The sequence below is a fragment of the Schistocerca serialis genome, chromosome 12 (assembly GCF_023864345.2).
Source record: "Schistocerca serialis cubense isolate TAMUIC-IGC-003099 chromosome 12, iqSchSeri2.2, whole genome shotgun sequence".
NCBI classification, from domain to species: domain Eukaryota; kingdom Metazoa; phylum Arthropoda; class Insecta; order Orthoptera; family Acrididae; genus Schistocerca; species Schistocerca serialis.
This window is the reverse complement of record NC_064649.1, coordinates 30,535,663-30,554,149: the sequence shown is the minus strand read 5'-3', so window position 1 is coordinate 30,554,149 and position 18,487 is coordinate 30,535,663. Positions and strand designations below refer to the sequence as shown.

At 40.4% G+C, this 18,487-nt stretch overlaps 1 protein-coding gene across 1 annotated transcript in view; it reads left to right on the top strand.

Annotated features, from left to right (window-relative positions):
* Positions 1-1,229: 1,229 nt before the first annotated feature.
* LOC126428256 (uncharacterized) overlaps positions 1,230-18,487 on the top strand; it is a 42,791-nt gene continuing 25,533 nt past the window's right edge. The window contains exons 1-3 of the mRNA XM_050090169.1: positions 1,230-1,316; positions 8,047-8,226; positions 13,888-14,100. Coding sequence (XP_049946126.1) covers positions 1,279-1,316; positions 8,047-8,226; positions 13,888-14,100 — 431 coding nt within the window. The 5' untranslated portion in view covers positions 1,230-1,278. The remainder of the gene's footprint in view (positions 1,317-8,046; positions 8,227-13,887; positions 14,101-18,487) is intronic.

Below are 18,487 nucleotides of genomic sequence, written 5' to 3'. Positions count from 1 at the left end.
TCATTGACTGCACCTCTGTCGCTTTTTTCTTTGCCACAGCAACACCAGCAAAACGCTTTCATGTCTCTTTTCATTCTAGGAAACAAAAAAAAGTTACATGGGGCAAGGTCAGGTGAGTATGGGGGGTGAGGAACAGGGGTCATTCAATAAACTGTGGATGAAGCCCGACCAACAGGGAGTTATATGCATTTAGCGAAAATAATAGTGCATTGAGAATGGATAGCTTCTAGCCAAAATCTAGATCTGCACAATAAAATTTAAAAAGGACGACTGATCACTGCAATCTATAATTTACAAATCAACATTGTCTTAATGTCTGATTCCACCTGATGAGCTTTCCTGAGGTGAGGTGAACTTGAACTATTCCACTGGCCTGATTGCTGCTTGGATTTAGGATTGTATGCATAGCACCAAGTCTCATCACCTGTGATAATTTTTGAAAAAAAAAAGAAAAAGTTTGGATCATTTCAGGGCTCTTATTTCAAAACACAGCATGATTTCACACAACCTTGTTTTTGTTCAGCAGTCAACAGTCATGGCATGAATTTGGCAGCCACCCTTTTCATTCTCAAATCCTCTGTTGCAATTCGCTGCACTAAACTACAAGTTGCCTCTGAAAGTTCTGCAATTTTTTCAAAAGACTATGGAAGACTGAGCAGAATGAGGCTTGTCATCAGCTGACATTTCAAGTTTTTTGATATGAGAAAATACTCAAACACTCGAGTTTTCCTGTAGCATCATCCTTGTACACCATTTTTATCTTTTGAAGTGTTTCTGTTCCTCTTTGTCCAAGCAAAAAGCAGAACTTCACCGCTGTATGCCGTTTGTGAAAATTGGCCATGACAAAAACGACAATCACACAAAACAGTTGTCACTATAAACTTTTCTGAAACTAGTCCTGACCTCCTTCAGTGACGTCACTCAGCCTAATGACTCTGAAATGTTTCCTCTGTATGCTCCTAACGGCAAAATGTGGTACTACTAAAGCTCTGCCCTCCAAATTACTTTTTTTTCATTTTGGTCTGCTTGTGTCTATTGTGTGTGTGTGTGTGTGTGTGTGTGTGTGTGTGTGTGTGTGTGTGTGTGTGTGTGTGTAAAAGTTACCTATTACAGAAATAACTGTTTCACAGGAGTATTGTTCCCCTGTTGGCTGTATGTGCCGGCACCTTGGAGTACCTGAGTCTTACTCGTTACCGTCTCAGGGAAGTGGCTGGAGCAGATGCTTTCACCACACTGTGCAAATTTCGCAAGCTGCACACACTTCTATTCAGGGGCATTATGAGGAGTCCTCCTCCTGAATTTTCACTAGCATTCAGGTAAGTAGTTGTAGTTCAAATTGTAAATTGCACTCCATTGTTATTATGAATGAAGGTAGAATTTTACGTTGTGTGACCAAAGATGCTGCTGTGTTTGATTGTATTGTTTATTGTTATAGACCTATTTTGGTGTGTTTGCCATCTTCAGGTTTATCTGTGAAAATAATTCAATATTTCAAATTTTTAAGTAGCAACAAAAATAATAAATTACTGATAATACAATGTGAATGGATAGATGAAAGAATCTACTCCCCAAATGGTGGCAGGGGAACACACAAAAGGGATTAACTTTTACAAGTTTTTGGAGCCAGTAGCTCCTTCTTCTGGCAGAAGAGTTGAAGTGGAGGGAAGAGTGGTGAAGGATAAGGACTGGAGAGGCTTAGGGAAAGGGGTACAGTTTAGAAAAGTCACCCAGAACCCCAGGTTAGGGGAGACTTACCGGATGGCATGCAAAGGAATGGCTGATTGTTGGGGACTGCACTGGATGAGATTTGAAAACTGAAGGTGAAAGACAGGGTAATATGCAAGACAGACATTACTACTAAAAGATCGTGCACGAGTTAATAAGAGCAAAAAACTGAGTGCATTGTATGTAATAGAGGTGGGAGGTGGACGGTGAAAAATAGACAAGTCAGAAAATGAAAGATGTAGAAAACTAAAATGGAGTGAAGAAAGGAGTAGTTACTGTGAAGAAATTCTGAGATGGAGGAATTAATGTAAATTACGATCAGGTGGGTGGTGAGAACGAAGGACATGTTGTGGTGCTACTTCCCACCTGCGGAGTTCTGAGAAACTGGTGTCAAGGGGAAGAATCCAGATGGCATGTGTGGTGAAACAAGCACCGAAGTCATGACCGTCATGTTGTACAGCATGTTCTGCTACTGGATGTGTTGCCTGTATACACCCTCTGCCTATGCCCATTCATCCTGACTGATAACTTGGTGGCACTCATGCCAATGTAAAAGGCTGAACAGTGTTTACATAACAGTTGGTATATGACACGTGGCCTTCAATGAGGGCGAGGATGAGATCAGTTACACACTTCCATACACATTAAACCTACTAACAAACAACTGTACTTACATTTTAATGATAAATGGAAAATCTCATATAAAGATATGAAACAAATGCTAACAAAGAGATAGAGGGGATGGCTATTACTTATCTCAGCTCAGTACAGCCGATAGATACACAAAATAGAACAGAAAATTTATGTATCCTAGCTTTCAAAACTTTGTTCCTTTGTCAGGGAGGAGAGAGGGGAAAAAAGGGGAAGAAGGGAAAGTGGATTCAGTTACTCACAACCCAGGTTATGAAGCAACAGGGTAAAGGTAAACAGGGAGGGTAGAAAAGATGGAGGCATGGGTTTCAGAGGGAAGCCAAAGATATTCTACTGTAAGTACTGTGCCAGCTTCAAACCAAAGAGGATGCATACAGAAGTAAAGAGGTATATAGTTAAAGATAAACACAACTATGTAGGATGAAAAGATGCGTGAATGGCTAAAGAGGAAAGGGAAAGAGGAGAAGAGTGAAGAGTAAATGGGTGTGAGGTTGGTTAACGTAGGTTCAGTCCAAGGGGATGGCGGGATGAAAGGATGTGTTGGAGTGCAAGTTCCCATCTCCACAGTTCCGCCAAATGGCACGTACTGTGTAGCAGGTTCCTAGGTCCCTAGAATTATGCTGGACAGCATGCTCTGCTACTGGGTATTGGACATCTCCTAGGCGGACAGTTTGTCTGTGCCCATTCATGCGCTCAGCCAGTTTAGTTGTCGTCATACCGATGTAAAAGGCTGTGCAGTGCAGGCATATCAGTTGATAAATGACGTGTGTTGTTTCACATGTGGCCCTGCCTTAACTTGTGTATGATTTACCAGTAGCGGGGCTGGAATAGGTGGTTGTGGGGGGATGCATGGGGCAGGTTTTGCAGTGGGGTCAGTTACAGGGGTAGGAATTGCTGGGTAGAGAAGGTGGTCTGGGAATATTGTAGGGTTTCACAAGCATGTTACAGAGGTTAGGGGGCGACGGAAGGCAACTCTGGGTGGTGTGGGGAGAATATTGTCAAGGGATGATATCATTTCAGGGCTTGACTTGAGAAAGTCATATCCCTGGCAGAGTAATTTGTTGATGTATTCACACTGGGTTTTCCTTTGTAAAAGAACATTTGCAAACATAGTTGAGCTTTTCAGCCTTTTCTTTGTTACTTTCAATTTCAGTCCCTGCCTCATTCACTAGGGACTGGGCACTAACATTGGTGCCACAAACAGCCTTTATATATGACAAGAGTTTCTTTAGGTTCTGTGAAAGATCGCATGATAGTATGATAGTATTCTGCTACAGTAGCCACTGAAGGCATCACACCTTGCTCTCTTGACAGCCAAAAATGTTTCATTCAGCATCTCTCTATTTATATACCTGAGCTTTGCTTTACACCTATTATGCAGTGATCTCTGTTTCCTTACAGTTACAGTTACTGTATACCATGGAGGTCCTATCCTATTATGAACTGTTCTACTGGGTACATATCTATCCAGTGCATTGTCAGCTATTTTTTTAAAATTTGAGCCATAGTTCCTCTACATGCTCCTGCCCTGTGCTGAAAGTTTCAAGTTCGTCATTGAGATGTGGCACTACTGATTTTTTTATCTAGTTTACTGAACATATACGAGGGCTATTCAGAAAGTATGGAACATTTTGGGATTAAAAAAAATACTAAGCATAAGAAATACATTTTAATATATACATTTAAAAGAGTGACTGACATACTACTTTTTGATGTAGTCACCAAACACATTGAGGCAGTTATTGTAGCGGTGGACAAGCTTCAAATGACCTTTGTCGTAAAATTCTGCCACCTGAGACTTCAGCCAGTGAGTCACACCCACATGAAGTTCCTCGTCATCAAAGCGCTGTGTTGCAAGCCAGTTCTTCATTATGGGAAACAAGCAGAAGTCACTTGTGCAAGGTAGGGTCTGTAGGGCAGATGAGGGAAAATTTCCCATTTGAATGAATTGTGCAAAAGAAAATTTTTGACGTCAGCTTTCCTTGGCACTTGTTTTGAACTGCTCTTCTAAGGCTGTGCAATGTTTGATAGCACCGGGCAGAATTTATGGTTGCTCCACGTTCGAGAAAATCAATAAGAAGCAGACCTTGCCTATCCCAAAACAATGTCGCCATCAACTTCCTCACTGACAAGGGTTGCAGCATTTTCTTGGATTTTGGGGGGGGGGGGGGGGGGGACCTTGTGTGTCCCCACTCCATGGACTGTAATTTTGTCTCACAAATGACATGTTTCACCCAAGTCTCATCACCAGACACGATTTGATCCCATAATGAATCACCATGTTTGTGGTAGGCATCCGGAAATATCAACGTTGCCCCCATTGGCTGTTCTTTATGGTGCTCTGTAGGCATTTTGAGCACCCATTGTGCACAAGATTTGTGGTAGCCTAGCTTTTGAGTGACAATTTAAAACAACAAAATCCTTGAAACTTGTGGAAAAGAAAGCAAAAGCTCTGTTATTGTGAAGCGACAGTTTTCATGAATTGGTTCATCAACTTTAGCAACAAGATCGTCAGTCACAATGCTCGGGCGTCAACTCTTCTCTTCATCATGAACACTGGTTCGACCATTTTTAAACCAAATGCACCATTTCTGGATGGAAAATTCACTCTTTATGTTATTTACGTACACTTTGCACAGTTCACAATAAATTTCTATAGGTTTTAGGTTTTTTGCCAACAAAAACCGTATCACAGATCGCATCTCACAACTGGCAGGATTTTCAATTGCAGCGCACATATCAAATTCGAATATTGAAGAAACTAGATGCACAGAGATGTTCCCGCTGTCACGGATGGATGCCGACCGAGCTGCCATGCACGCACATACCAAAATATATGCAATCAGCGCGTGCCTAACGGTGTCAGACGGAAACATTCCCTACTTTCTGAATAGCCCTCGTATATCTTTCTGTTTGTTTTAGTTGCACTTTGAACTTTGGTAATCATTGTTGCTACAACTGCATCATGGTCACTGATACCAGTTTTGTTGTGGATGTCCTCAAAAAGGTCAGGTCTGTTTGTTGCCATTAAATCCAATGTATTTCCATCATGAGTGGGATTCCTAACTATCTGTTCTAAGTAGTTTTCAGAGAAGGCAGTTAGTAATGTTTCACGGGATGTCTTATCACGCCCACCACTAACAAAACTGCAATTTTTCCTATTACGTGTTGGATGATAAAGTCTCCACCAATGATTACAGTTTGATTGGCTAACTAACATGCAAGTGAACTGAGATTTTCTCTAAAGTTTACAGTTACTCAACGAGATGAGTCTGGTGGGCAATAGAAGGATGCAATTATCATTTTATGTCCATCCCTAATACTGAGTCTTGCCCAAACAATCTCGCATGCAGCTTCAGTTTCTACCATGGTGGATTTGAGTTTCTCGTCTACTGCAACAAATACACCACCTCCATTTCCCGTTTGCCTACCCTTTCAATATGCACTTAAATTATCCCCAAAAATCTCACTGCAATTAATTTCAGGTTTCAACCAGCTGTCTGTACCTAGTATTTTCTGAGATTCACTGCTTTTCATGAGTGCTTCAAACTATGGCACTTTGTTGTGAATGGTTCGATAGTTTAGCATTAGGATTTTAATACTCTCGCCTGTGGGAGGCATTTCTTTTGCTCTTACACTGATATTTCTTGGTTTCTTACAGCTATTGTTATCTGGATTGGATCTAAATAAAAACCTTTTGTCTGATGTCGGAAGGCATGGAAGTTGAATGCGTGACAGAGGGTATGGACCTCAAAATTGCAAAAATGTGCAGCATCAACAAAGCATGTCTTCTGCTTGTTGCAGCTAACAATCAAAAATGATATGCTGTCATTGGATATCATCTTTCCAGGTGGACAATTTTGTTTTTTTTTTGGCAGTATACTTATTCTAAGTGGCACTAACTGATCTACCTTAACACTAAAATAAAATCATTATGAAACTTACAATTCAGCAAAAATGTTGTAAATTTCTGACAGTAGGAGAGCAGTTTTTGATGTTCCCAGACAGAAACTATTTAAGGGAAATGACACACTTATGACCTCTTACCAGTGCAAATAAGAGTAAGTCTTCTTCTCAGCAACTCTTAACTGTGACAAACTAGAAGCACTTTCTGCTACCATCACATTTACAACAATAAAAATCCCCCAAAATTTTGACCAAAGTTATGCTGGAGTATTGTAAGTAATCTTCATCATCGTTTAGAGAAATGTCCAGCCTTCATTTACTGTCTCAGCTTTAGCAACCAGCCTTTACTGGTTCTGTGACTCTCAGTGTACTTGATTACAATATCACAAACTCTTTTAACAGTATTTATGAACATGACAATGAACTAATTCTTATGTATGAAATGAACTTCCATTAAGTTGTTGGTTTTTCAAAAATACACTGAGGTGTCAGAAGTCATGGGATGCCTCCTAACATCGCGTCGGACTTCCTTTTACCCAGCATAGTACAGCAGCTCAACGTGGTATGGACTCAACAAGTCACTGGAAATCCTCTGCAGAAATATTGCCTCTACAACCATCCATAATTGTGAAAGTGTTTCTGGTGCACAAATTTTATGCAAGAACTGACTTCTCGATTATGACCCCTAAATGTTCGATAAGATTTATGTTGGGCAATCTGGGTGGCCAGATCGTTTGTTTGAACTGTCCATGATGTTCTTCAAACCAATTGTGAACAATTGTGGCCAGATGGCGAGGAGCATTGTCAATCAAAAAATGTCATTGTTGAATGGCTGCAAATGGTCTCCAAGTAGCCAAACACAACCATTTTCACTCAGTGATCAGTTCAGCAGGGTCAAAGGACCAAATCCATTCCATGTAAACACGGTCTACACCATTATGGAACCACCACCAGCTTGCACAATGCCTTGTTGACTACCTGCGTCCACGGACTCGTGGGGTCTGCACCACACTCGAATCCTACTGTGAGTTCATATTAAATGAAATTGCGACTTATCTAACCAGGCCTCAGTCTTCAGTCATCTAGGGTCTAACTGCTGTGATCACGAGCCCAAGAGAGGTGTTGCAGGTGATGTTGTGGTATTAGCAAAGGAACTCGTGTCAGTCGTCTGCTACTATAGCCCACTAATGCCAAATTTCACCACATTGTCATAATGGATACATTCCTCAGATGTCTTACATTGATTTCTGTGGTTATTTCACACAGTGTTGCTTGTCTGTTAGCACTGACATGTACAAAAGTGCAGCTACTCTCCATTGCTAAGTAAATGCCTTTGACCAATGCTTTGTCAATGGTGAGAGATAATGCATGAAATTTGGTATTCTTTGCATGCTTTGGCTCTGTGAATCTTGAGCTATTGAATTCCCTAATGATTTCTGAAATGAAATGTCTCAGGTGTCTAGCTCCAAATAACATTACTTGTTCGAAGTCTGTTAGTTCCCGTTACGCAGCCATAATCATGTCTGAAACTTTTTAACATGAATCACCTGAGTACAAATGACAGCCCCACCAGTGCACTGCTCTTTTATACCTTGTGTACAAGATACTATCGCGATCTGCATATTGCTACCCCATAGTTATAACTTCTGTGTGTTATGTTGTACTTGTTACTATGTCCTTAACATTTCCATTTGTCATAAACACTTGTATTTAATAATTTATCAAAATGTACCTTTACAAGGTTTAACTTGTGTTGTGTTTCAGAGATGGCGGTTTGGCAGGAGTACGAGACTTGACACTGTCCGATTATCGGCTGATGCCGGACGATACTTTGCTCACCATTTCTGAGGGGTGTCCAGAGCTGCAGACCCTGACACTGGACGGTTCTTCCAGACCTACGGATGGATTTTTTGAGCCCCTCTGCAAGTTTAAAAAGCTGGAGACGTAAGCCTAAGTGTTTAATGTTTTATGGCTCTATACCACAGCATGCTCGAGTGGCAGGCCAAATCATTCTGTTTATGATAATGTCTTGTGGACATTCAGAATATTGTGCCACTTACTCTGTGAGAGCTCTTCAGGTGTGGGGACTTGCGATTTTACTCACCAGCTTATGCTATTAGAGTGTGTACTTTTTATTGTTCCAAAGAAGATACTAATGGATATGACTCATCTGTGGTGGCCATTCATTCAAATTACTGTATTTCAGAACATTATGTGTTCGCAGTCTCTGTGTTCAAATTTAAAGCAATTTTAAAGCTGTTGGTAAGTTTGATTTGTCTTTTTGGTTCTTTTCAAGTATATCTACATGAAGTAGAATGTAAACTATTAGTCTAAGACCCTGACTTAAATCAACCTTCCTTCATTGAATTTGCTAATGAGATGTATGCTTTATGTAATGTAATCTACAAGGGCTATCCAGAATGTAACAGACATTCTGAAGTAAAAAATTAACACTATAGGAAAACCAAATTTTGTTATGTGCATTTCAAAGGTACATTCTTAAGCTATTTTTCTACATAATCTCGATTCAAATTGAGGCACTTTTTATAGCTTGGCACAAGTTTTTCTATATCATCTCTGCAGAAATCTGCCAACTGTGATTGGAACCACTAGTTTATACTGGCATGCAGTTTGGCGTCAGTATAAAAATGTTATGTAGTGATCCGTGTCTTCATTGCTGGGAAGAAGTGGTAGCCGCTCAGTGCCAAATCTGGCTGTACGGTGGATGATTCAGATCTGTGCTGTATGATGGATGATCAAACACCTCCTACCCAAAATCCCATAGCAGCCCTTAGGTATGATTGGACATGCATTGTCATGAAAAAACAAAATTTTTGTGCTTAGTTTTCCTTGATGCTTTTTTTTTTGCCTGCCTTAACTTTGTCAATGTTTGACAATATCTATCTAAGTTAACTGTTGCGTCACATTCAAGGAAATCAATGAGAATCACTCCCTTAGAGTCCCAAAACACAGTAGCCATGATCTTCCTTGCTGGCAGGAGACATTGTGTGTCCCCATTTCATCAACTGCCTTTTTGTTTCACAACTGACATACCTTCACCCAAGTCTCATCCCCAGTTATGATACGATCGGTAACTTTGTTGCAATTTTTCTCGTAATCTTCGAGGAAGGTCAGTGCTGCAGCCACTTCTGTTTTTTTTTCCTTCTGTTAGGATTTTGTGAACCTACTTAGACAAAATTTGTGATAATTAAGCTTCTCCACCACCCTTTCATACATCAAACTCCGCGAAATTTGGGAATAATGATGCAAAAGTTCTTAAATCATGAAACTACAATTTTCACGAATTTTATCGCTGATTTTCAACACCAGTTCCATCAGTCCTCATTGTGAACATTGGTATGACCATTTTTAAAATCAATGCACTGTTTTCTCACTCAGCTTTCCCTCACTGCTCCTTTTCCATACACATCACAAAGGTTGTGAAAATTTGAGTTGATCTACAATTTTTTGCCAACAAAAACCTAATCACAGACTGCACATTTTACCATGTCACAGAAAGTAGAGTAGCACAGACACAGACCACATGCTACCACTGCTGAATGCATAGTGAGTGTAGGAATGTTATAGCACCAAGATGGCAGCTGCAGCCCCAACCACCAATGTGATAGACCGAAACATCTGTTACTTCCTGGTAGCCTTATACAACAAAGCATTGTCAAGGATATTGGACAGTAGTTTTGTGGATCCCTTCTACTACCCTTCTTATAGATGATGCTTTGTTCCAACTACTTACACAAATCATTCTGAATGTCCATTAACTGCCCGAATTGACAAAAATATTGAAAAAATTCATGAACTTTGTTCACCCTGTCAGACCATCACTCAGATCTTATATTTGGAAGTTGTAAGAAGATTAAAAAACAGCAGTGTTCACCAAAAACGACCCAATTTGTGGCATACAGGAGACTGGTTCTTCCACCACAACAACGCACCTGCACACACAGCCATCTCTGTTAGTTTTTGGCTAAAAATGGCACGCTTCTGCTGCCCTTCGTGCTTCACTTGTCTGACCTTGCTCTGTGCAGCTTTTTGTTATTTTCGTGCATGAAAAGGAGCGTGAAAGGACATCAGTTTGACAACACTGAAGAAGTCAAGAAAAAACGAGGGAGTAGTTGTCAGCCATTTCTAAAGGTGGCTACAAAAACGTTTTGAACAGTGGAAGCACCAATGTGGCAAATTTAGTATTTGTAATGGAGAGTATTTTGAAGGGGATAAGGTTGTTTTATAAACAATTTGAAAATATATAGCTTTTTTTAAAAAAAAAAAAAAAACAGTTCTTTTTGGGTCTCTCTCTCTCTCTCTCTCTGTGTGTGTGTGTGTGTGTGTGTGTGTGTGTGTGTGTGTGTGTGTGTGTGTGTGTGTGTGCGTGTGCGTGTGTGTGTGTCTATGGGGGGGGGGGGGGGGGTGGTAGCCCCTTATTAAGTGGCAAGTATTGTGAGCGAATGGAATAGGTATGTTTCCATACAGTATGTACAGCACCTACTGTTGACATTTGTACTGTTGTGGAACTAATTTCAGTATCGTACAGACACAAAGATAAATAAGATAAATTATCCCTGAACAACCTCCAAAATTTTGTCAGAGTTCAGGGTGAGCCTGTGTGTCCTACAGCAGTGGCCATCAAACATTTTTGCTGAAGAGCCAATACTGACAATGTGGGGTGTGTGGGGTGGTACCAGAGGTCACATACATACTTAACTTATTATTAGTTGGTAACCTACATAAATTAGCACACTATGAGACACCAGTAAACCGCCTATAAGAAAACTGCGATGAGTTGGCCACTGGCCCCATGTACTGATCATTAAAAGTCGGCACCATTTGGAATACTTTGTGTTGACTGTTCTCTGTTTCATATTCCTGCCACCCTCAGCAACACCAGATTTGTACCATGGTAATTGCTGATGAAGTGCTGTTGTTGTCTGTCAGAACAGACAATTAATTGATTAACAACAGTAATTGTACTTATATTAGTGCTGTTGTTGGCTGTCAGAACTGACAATTAATTGATTAACAGCAGTAATTGTACTTATATTAGTGCTGTTGTTGGCTGTCAGAACTGACAATTAATTGATTAACAACAGTAATTGCACTTATATTTAAATGTATTCTGCAATATAAGACAAGATCACAAATGTTTACTGTGTTTTTAATGTCATCTTTCTTCTACCCATTTTGTTGTGCTACAACAGCCTTAATTTAATGTCATGCTCCTTGCTACAAGCATGTACCACATCTGAAGAGGACCATCTCTGAGAAGCTGACTGATGTGAGTCCTGCATGCCTGACAATTGTCAGTCCTGGAGGACAAGCTAAAAATTTCCCCTGTGACATCCTCTAACGTTGCAGTTGTCGTGCTATGTACCCTGTGCCCCCTGAAGTGGAAAGATTGGGGTTTAACGTCTCATCGATAATGATATCATTATAGATGGAGCACAAGCTCGGATTGTTTCAAGGATGAGGAAGGAAACTGACTTTGCCATTTCAAATGAACTGCCCTGCCATTTGGCCAAAACAATTTAGGGAAATCACAGAAAAAATAAGTCTGAATTGGTGGACTTGGATTTAAACCATCGTCCTCTCAAAATCCGAGTCCAACATGTCGACCACTGCACCACACCCCTCAGTCTCTGGCGCCAATGTAAGCGACCATCTCTATTTATGTCACAGTCAAATTCACCAATGTCAATTAAAATTAAGCACATCGTAAAGCATTACTTTATAAATATTTCCATTTCTTACTGAGCAGTAATACTATACTCGTAAGGAGCTTGTAACATAGTTGACCTTTTAGATTCACTTGTTAGTTGCTAGGTGGATATTATTATAAAATACCGGCGAGAACTGTGGGACACACAAATACTTCATTTGAATTTGACAACCATTATTCCACAGTGTATGATTGGGGACCCAAAATTAACCAGAATTTGTTCGTAGAAAGCATTTAGTTTAATGTTTTTAAATACGACCTTAATCTCCTTCATTGTACTCTCCATTAGCATTAATCCACTTGTCCAAACATTCATTCCAGTGTCAGAAGCATATTTTTAATTTGTCATCTTTGATACCTACTAGCACTTTCAACATTGGCAGAAACACTTCCTTTTCAAGTCTCTTTTCATTCTCAGGAACAGGAAGAAGTCTGAGGGTGCTAAATCTGGCAATAGGGCAAATAGGTCAAGGTAGTCATTTTCATTGAGGGCAAAAACTGGCAAACACTGAGAGCTGTGTATGCAGGAGCATTGCTGTGATGCACGAAGCATTCACGGAATTCCACAAAGCCAGACGTTTTCATGTTGAACTCTGTGCAGCCTTTTCGTAACCTCCTGGTTTTGAGGGACAAATTCTGAGTGTACAATCACTTTGGAAAATAATAACAAAAAGAGTATGGCACTGCAGCTGGTAATGCCTATATAAGACAACAAGTGCCTGTGCAGCTGTTAGGGCGATTACTGCTGCTACAATGACAGGTTATCAAGATTTAAGTGAGTTTGAATATTGTTTTATAGTCGGTACAAGAGTAATGGGACACAGCATCTCCAAGGTAACGATGAAGTGGTGATTTTCCCATACGACCATTTTACAAGTGTACCATGAATATCAGGAATCCGGTAAAACATCAGTCTTGGACATCGCTGCTGCTAGAAAAAGGTCCTGCAAGAACAGGACCAATGACAACTGAAGAGAATAATTCAACATGACAGAAGTGCAAGCATTCCGCAAACTTCTGCAGATTTCAATGCTGGGTCATCAACAAGTGTCAGTGTGTGAACCACTCAATGAAACATCATAGATATGGGCTTTCAGAGCCAAAGGCTAACTCGTGTACCCTCGATGACTGTAAGACACAAAGCCTGGGCCCGTTGACACTACCATTGGACTGTTGATGACAGGAAACATGTTGCCTGGTCACATGAGTCTCGTTTCAAATTGTATTGAATGGATGGACATGTATGGGTATGGAGACAACCTCGTGAATCCGTGGACCCTGCGTGTCAGCAGGGGACTGTTCAAGCTGGTGGAAGGTCTGTGTGGCGTGTGTGCAGTTCAATTGATATGGTACCCTAGATATGTCTATGTAAGCATCCTGTCTGATCACCTGCATCCATTCATGTCCACTGTGCATTCTGACAGTCTTGGACAATTCCAGCAGGACAATGCAACACTCCACACATCCAGAATTTCTACAGAGTGGCTCCAGGAACACACTTCTGAATTTAAACACTTCTGCTGGCCACCAAACTCCACAGACATGAACATTATTGAGCATATCTTTGATGCTTTGCAACGTGCTGTTCAGAAGAGATCTCCACCCCCGCATATCCTATGATTTAGGACAGCCCTCCAGGATTCATGGTGTCAATTCCCTCCAGCACTACTTCAGACATTAGTCAAATCCATGCCATGTTATGTTGCGGCACTTCTGTGTGTTCGCGGTGGCCCCACGTGATATTAGGCAGGTGTACAGTTTCTTTGGCTTTACGGTGTAAGTATCTTGTGCTCATGTAGTGCCTTTGATAGTGAGGAATAATTCTATTCTTTCTGGTATCTCTCTTAATGAAAGTTGTTTTCATTTTGTTCCAGATTAAGAATAAGTAATAACTGTACTGAAAGAGGAGAGCTCTTAAAACATGTTGCCCGGATGCCAGCACTGTCCTCACTGAGCTTTACCTGTACTGATTTGCCGGGTATGGAATACTTGCTCGATATGCCAGGGCTCCAGTACCTTTCCTTCCACCATATTTCGGGTTATCGCATACCATTTGACAGCTTCCCAGGAAGACTTGTAAATCTCAGGTAAGATATGTCTGTAATAATTAACACATGTTGTAGATATTTTGCTCTCATTCTCCATCCCACCTTGTCATCCCTTTCTCCCCATCTGACACCTCACATTCATGCTCTTAGAGGATGAGAGAGAATAAATGTGGATGAACAATTGTAAAAACGCTATGACGACAAGCCAGGCTGTTCTCCACAGTACTGAAATAGCATGTGAAATGCCAGCAGGTGATAACATAGGAAAATTATGATTACTGTTCTTTAGTGTATGTGAATCACCTATTTTGCTGATCATTTGTATGATTGTGGTACAGTACATTGATTAACCAAAGTAAATGGGGAGGGGATGGGAACCGTTCCAGATGACAGTGTTTTCAAGTTAAGCCATGAATATCTACACGAAGACAAACTAGAAACATTAAAACAAACAGAAGTTAAAGGCATAAAATTAACAATTGAGCCCTAAGTATTACACAGTTTTGTTTTGTAATATCACAGTACATATTTTTTAAAAGTTTTGATGAAGAAACACTGTTTGTACTATTTCTTGGTTCATGATTTCTTGAAAATTGTCTCCAACAACCCATTCATTCACCTTGCTCGCATTCAAGTCTTCACATCAAGAAATTCTTTTTACTATTTCTCTCCCATTTTTGAAATTTTCCAAGTGGTCGCCTTCAACAGCATCAGTTTTCTCCAGCACCTATGAAGAGTTTCTGCTTCCACATTATTGGGCCAACCAATAAATTACATGTTTCATATTTACTGCCTTCAGCTCTTCATTCATGTTGTTTTCTGTATCACTGTCTTGCAGGAAGGTTCTCAAAAACAGCTCGCAATATGGCTGTTCAGTGGCTGAATTAGACAGATAATTTTTTGGGAAGGAAATGCTCAACAAATCAATTCTTTTATGTCCATAAGAATATGTATTGATTTTTAAGGGAGACCATTTTGTTTAGTTTAAAACTTTTCACTTTTCATTGTAACTGATCACTAGAACATTTGGCCAAGAGTTAACAAGACATCCAAGATGTTTTTTGGGCTTTGGGAAAACTTGATAGTGTATTTTTGGACCATCTTTCAATGCTCAAGGTTTTTCAACTTCCTGATATGTTCTAGAGGCAGTCTATGTGTGCCAGATGTGTTTGATGCCAAAATAACCATTTTCTGTTCTTCTTTTCATTTTATCTCCTGGGGCAGATGTTTCTTTTAAGGAAGTTAAGGATCTCTAGGCAACATCTTAAAATTAACATCTGTTTCATCTGCACTGTAATTATGGTCCTTAACATAGCATCAGCTGTGATCTTCAGCCTCTGTTTTCAAAACATCAACTGCATGTGGCTCTGCAGATAACTTCCCTGCACATATATTAAATTGCTGAATGCCATATCTGTTTTTAAACCTGTCTAATCACCCAGAGCTTGAAAAAGTACCTCTTTTTTCCTCGGCTAACAATTCAGTTAATATTTTCTTGCATTGCTGGGACACTGAAAGATGAGCTTCTATCTCGTTGTTGGGTAAAACAGAGATTAAGAGCCTCACCCTCCTCACCCTCTTTTTTTTTTTTTCTTTTTTTTCAGCTTCTCTAGAAATTTAGGCTTCACCTATTCCAAAATGATAGGAACACCAACTCCATAATAAGCCACAACAGTTTTCTTTTTCAGCTTATATGATAGCTTCCAATTTATCAGCAAAAGTTATTGCAACAGAGTTCCATTTAGCACATCACAAAAATACAATGCAATGGAAGTAAACAACAACCTGAATGTTCTATTGTTGTCAGTGTTGCCATGTTCAGAGTGGTCGTTGGGGAAGCAACTCAAGGTTGGGCGCCCATCTCTCCCCACTAACTTCACCTCAGAATACTCTTACCCACGAATTATTTCTGTGCAGGACAATATTAATTTTTGGCTTTGTGATATTTCTCAAGTGTTGTTGAGAAATTGAGATTTAAAGTTTTACAAGCCAGCTGAATATCGTGTGAGAGCACCATCCGCCGAGCAGTACAAGTTTGTGCAACAGGCTAAGGTGGTGTGTGCTGCTTTTAGCTGTGAGCATTTCTTCTTTTTTTCTCCTATCTTTTACCCAACACTTGTATCGCTACAGTTAATTACGTCTCTTCAGAAATGAACAACAACAGTAGTAATAGCAATGATGATGATCATAGCAGTAACACACACACACACACACACACACACACACACACACTCTCTTCTGTCTCTCTCTCTCTCTCTCTCTCTCTCTCTCTCTCTCTCTCTCTCCCCCTCCCCCTCTCTAAGGTGACATATCATCTTTTATCACAACTTCACTCTGACTGAGTTGGGTAACATGAACATCTAAGGGTGTGTTGAAAAGCAATGCCTCCAAATCTTTTACTGTGTCTCAGTGTCGACTGAGGTATTGTATGTCATGCATATTACTCAGTTGACTTTCCCGCTTTGCTGGCACAAGTTGCAACCCTCTGCCACTACAGGGCTCTGAATTGTAGTGTGTAACATGGAGGTGTGTAACATAACGATGTCATTGCAACCCTCTGCCACTACAGGACTCTGAATTGTAGTGTGTAACATGGAGGTGTGTAACAATACGATGTCGGTGCATGAGAAACAGCTTGCTGTGATCGTGTTTCTAACAGCAGAAAATGCACCTCCAAGAATGAAAGCTCTGTACAGTGATAACTGTGTTGACATCAACAACGTGCAATGTTGGGTTGTTCATTTTCGTAATCAAGGAAATGGTGGTGCTAACATCAAAATGTGTGACTGAGCTCGCAGTGGGTGATCACATATGGCAAATGAATAGGCTCATCGAAATCAAGGTGATGAACTCATCAGAGAAAATCACCTGCTATCACAGACACAAATCTCAGGCAACTGTGGCGTATCACAAGAGCACATACGGGCCATCGCTGCAGTACTGCATTATAGAAAACTGTGGGCAAGGTGTGTACCTTGTATGCTTCTTTAGTCTTTTGATTCTGAGGGCACTGGGTTCCTTAACAGTATTGTGACAGACTATGAAAACAAGAGAGCATCAATGGACAAACAATGACTGATGCGAAGAACATTCAAGACCGTGCAATAAGCAAACAAAGTCATGCTCACAGTGCTGTGGGGTGTTCAAGGTGTGGTGTGTTTGGAATTCATACCTAAAGTCACCACCTAAACTCTGCAAGATACTACAAGACCCTCAGAAAAAGGAATTCATCCTTCAGCATGACAATGCCAGACCACACACGAGTGCTGTAACACCAGCAAGAATCTGCCACCTTGTGTTAGCTGTCATCAGTAATGCTCCGTACAGTCCCAAGTTGGCCCCCTTTGATTTTCATCTGTTTCCAAAACGTTCTTTGAGGAGTTTACTTTGATAGCGATGAAGTGATACAAGCAGTAGTGAGCTTGTGGTAATGCCAACATAGTCAAACATCCTACAGTCACAGTTTGAACAAACTGGTCTTTTGTTGGGACAAATGTGTTTGTTGCCAGCGTAACAATATTGAGAACTAAACACGTAAACATTAAGAATGAAGATGCAGGATGTTAATAAGGTTTGTTTTATTTAAAAAGCTTTAAGAGTTTCTTATAAAAAATTTGAAGTCATTACTTTTCAGCACACCCTTGTAGTTTTGAAAATAAATAAATTTGTATATTTTGGAATAGTATTTGTCTGGTACATTATTTCAATGGCATACCCTAGCATTTTTATAATGAATAATATTAAGATTTCATTGTACCAAACAAATTGTTGCCATTTTGTGTGTCTTTATTAGATAATTATCAAGCAAATTCAAGGGGAAGTAAAAACTTATCCACAATGGAACTGTACATTTTATTGCAATAAAAGAAGAACGTGTATGTTAACATTATTTTTCAGTATGGTCTTTTGCTTTTCAATGCATTCGGTCCGTCGTTGCACGAGAAAAGTGGGTTCTCACCTGAGCAGTAAGCCACGCAGGCGCCGTGTCCTTCACTTCTTTGTTTGAGGTGAATAGATGTACCTGTAATGCCCCTTTGAGTGAACCAAAGAACTGGTAGTCAGAAGGGGCAAGATCTGGACTATGCAGAGGGTGAGCCATTACTTAAAACTTGAGTTGCTGGAGCATTTCACCAATGGGAGCAGTCACATGTGGATGGACATTGTCGTGTGACAATGCAACCTTTGACAGTAGTCCTCAGCATTTGCTTTAAATTGCAGGCTGTAGCCTGTTAGTAAGCATCTCACCATAACATGGAGACGAGGTACTGGCGGAATTAAAACTGTGGGGAGGGGCACGAGTCACGCTTGGGTAGCTCAGTCGGTAGAGCACTTGCCTGCGAAAGGCAAAGGTCCCGAGTTCGAGTCTCGGTCCAGCACACAGTTTTAATCTGCCAGGAAGTTTCATAACGTACACTGTTTACTATTG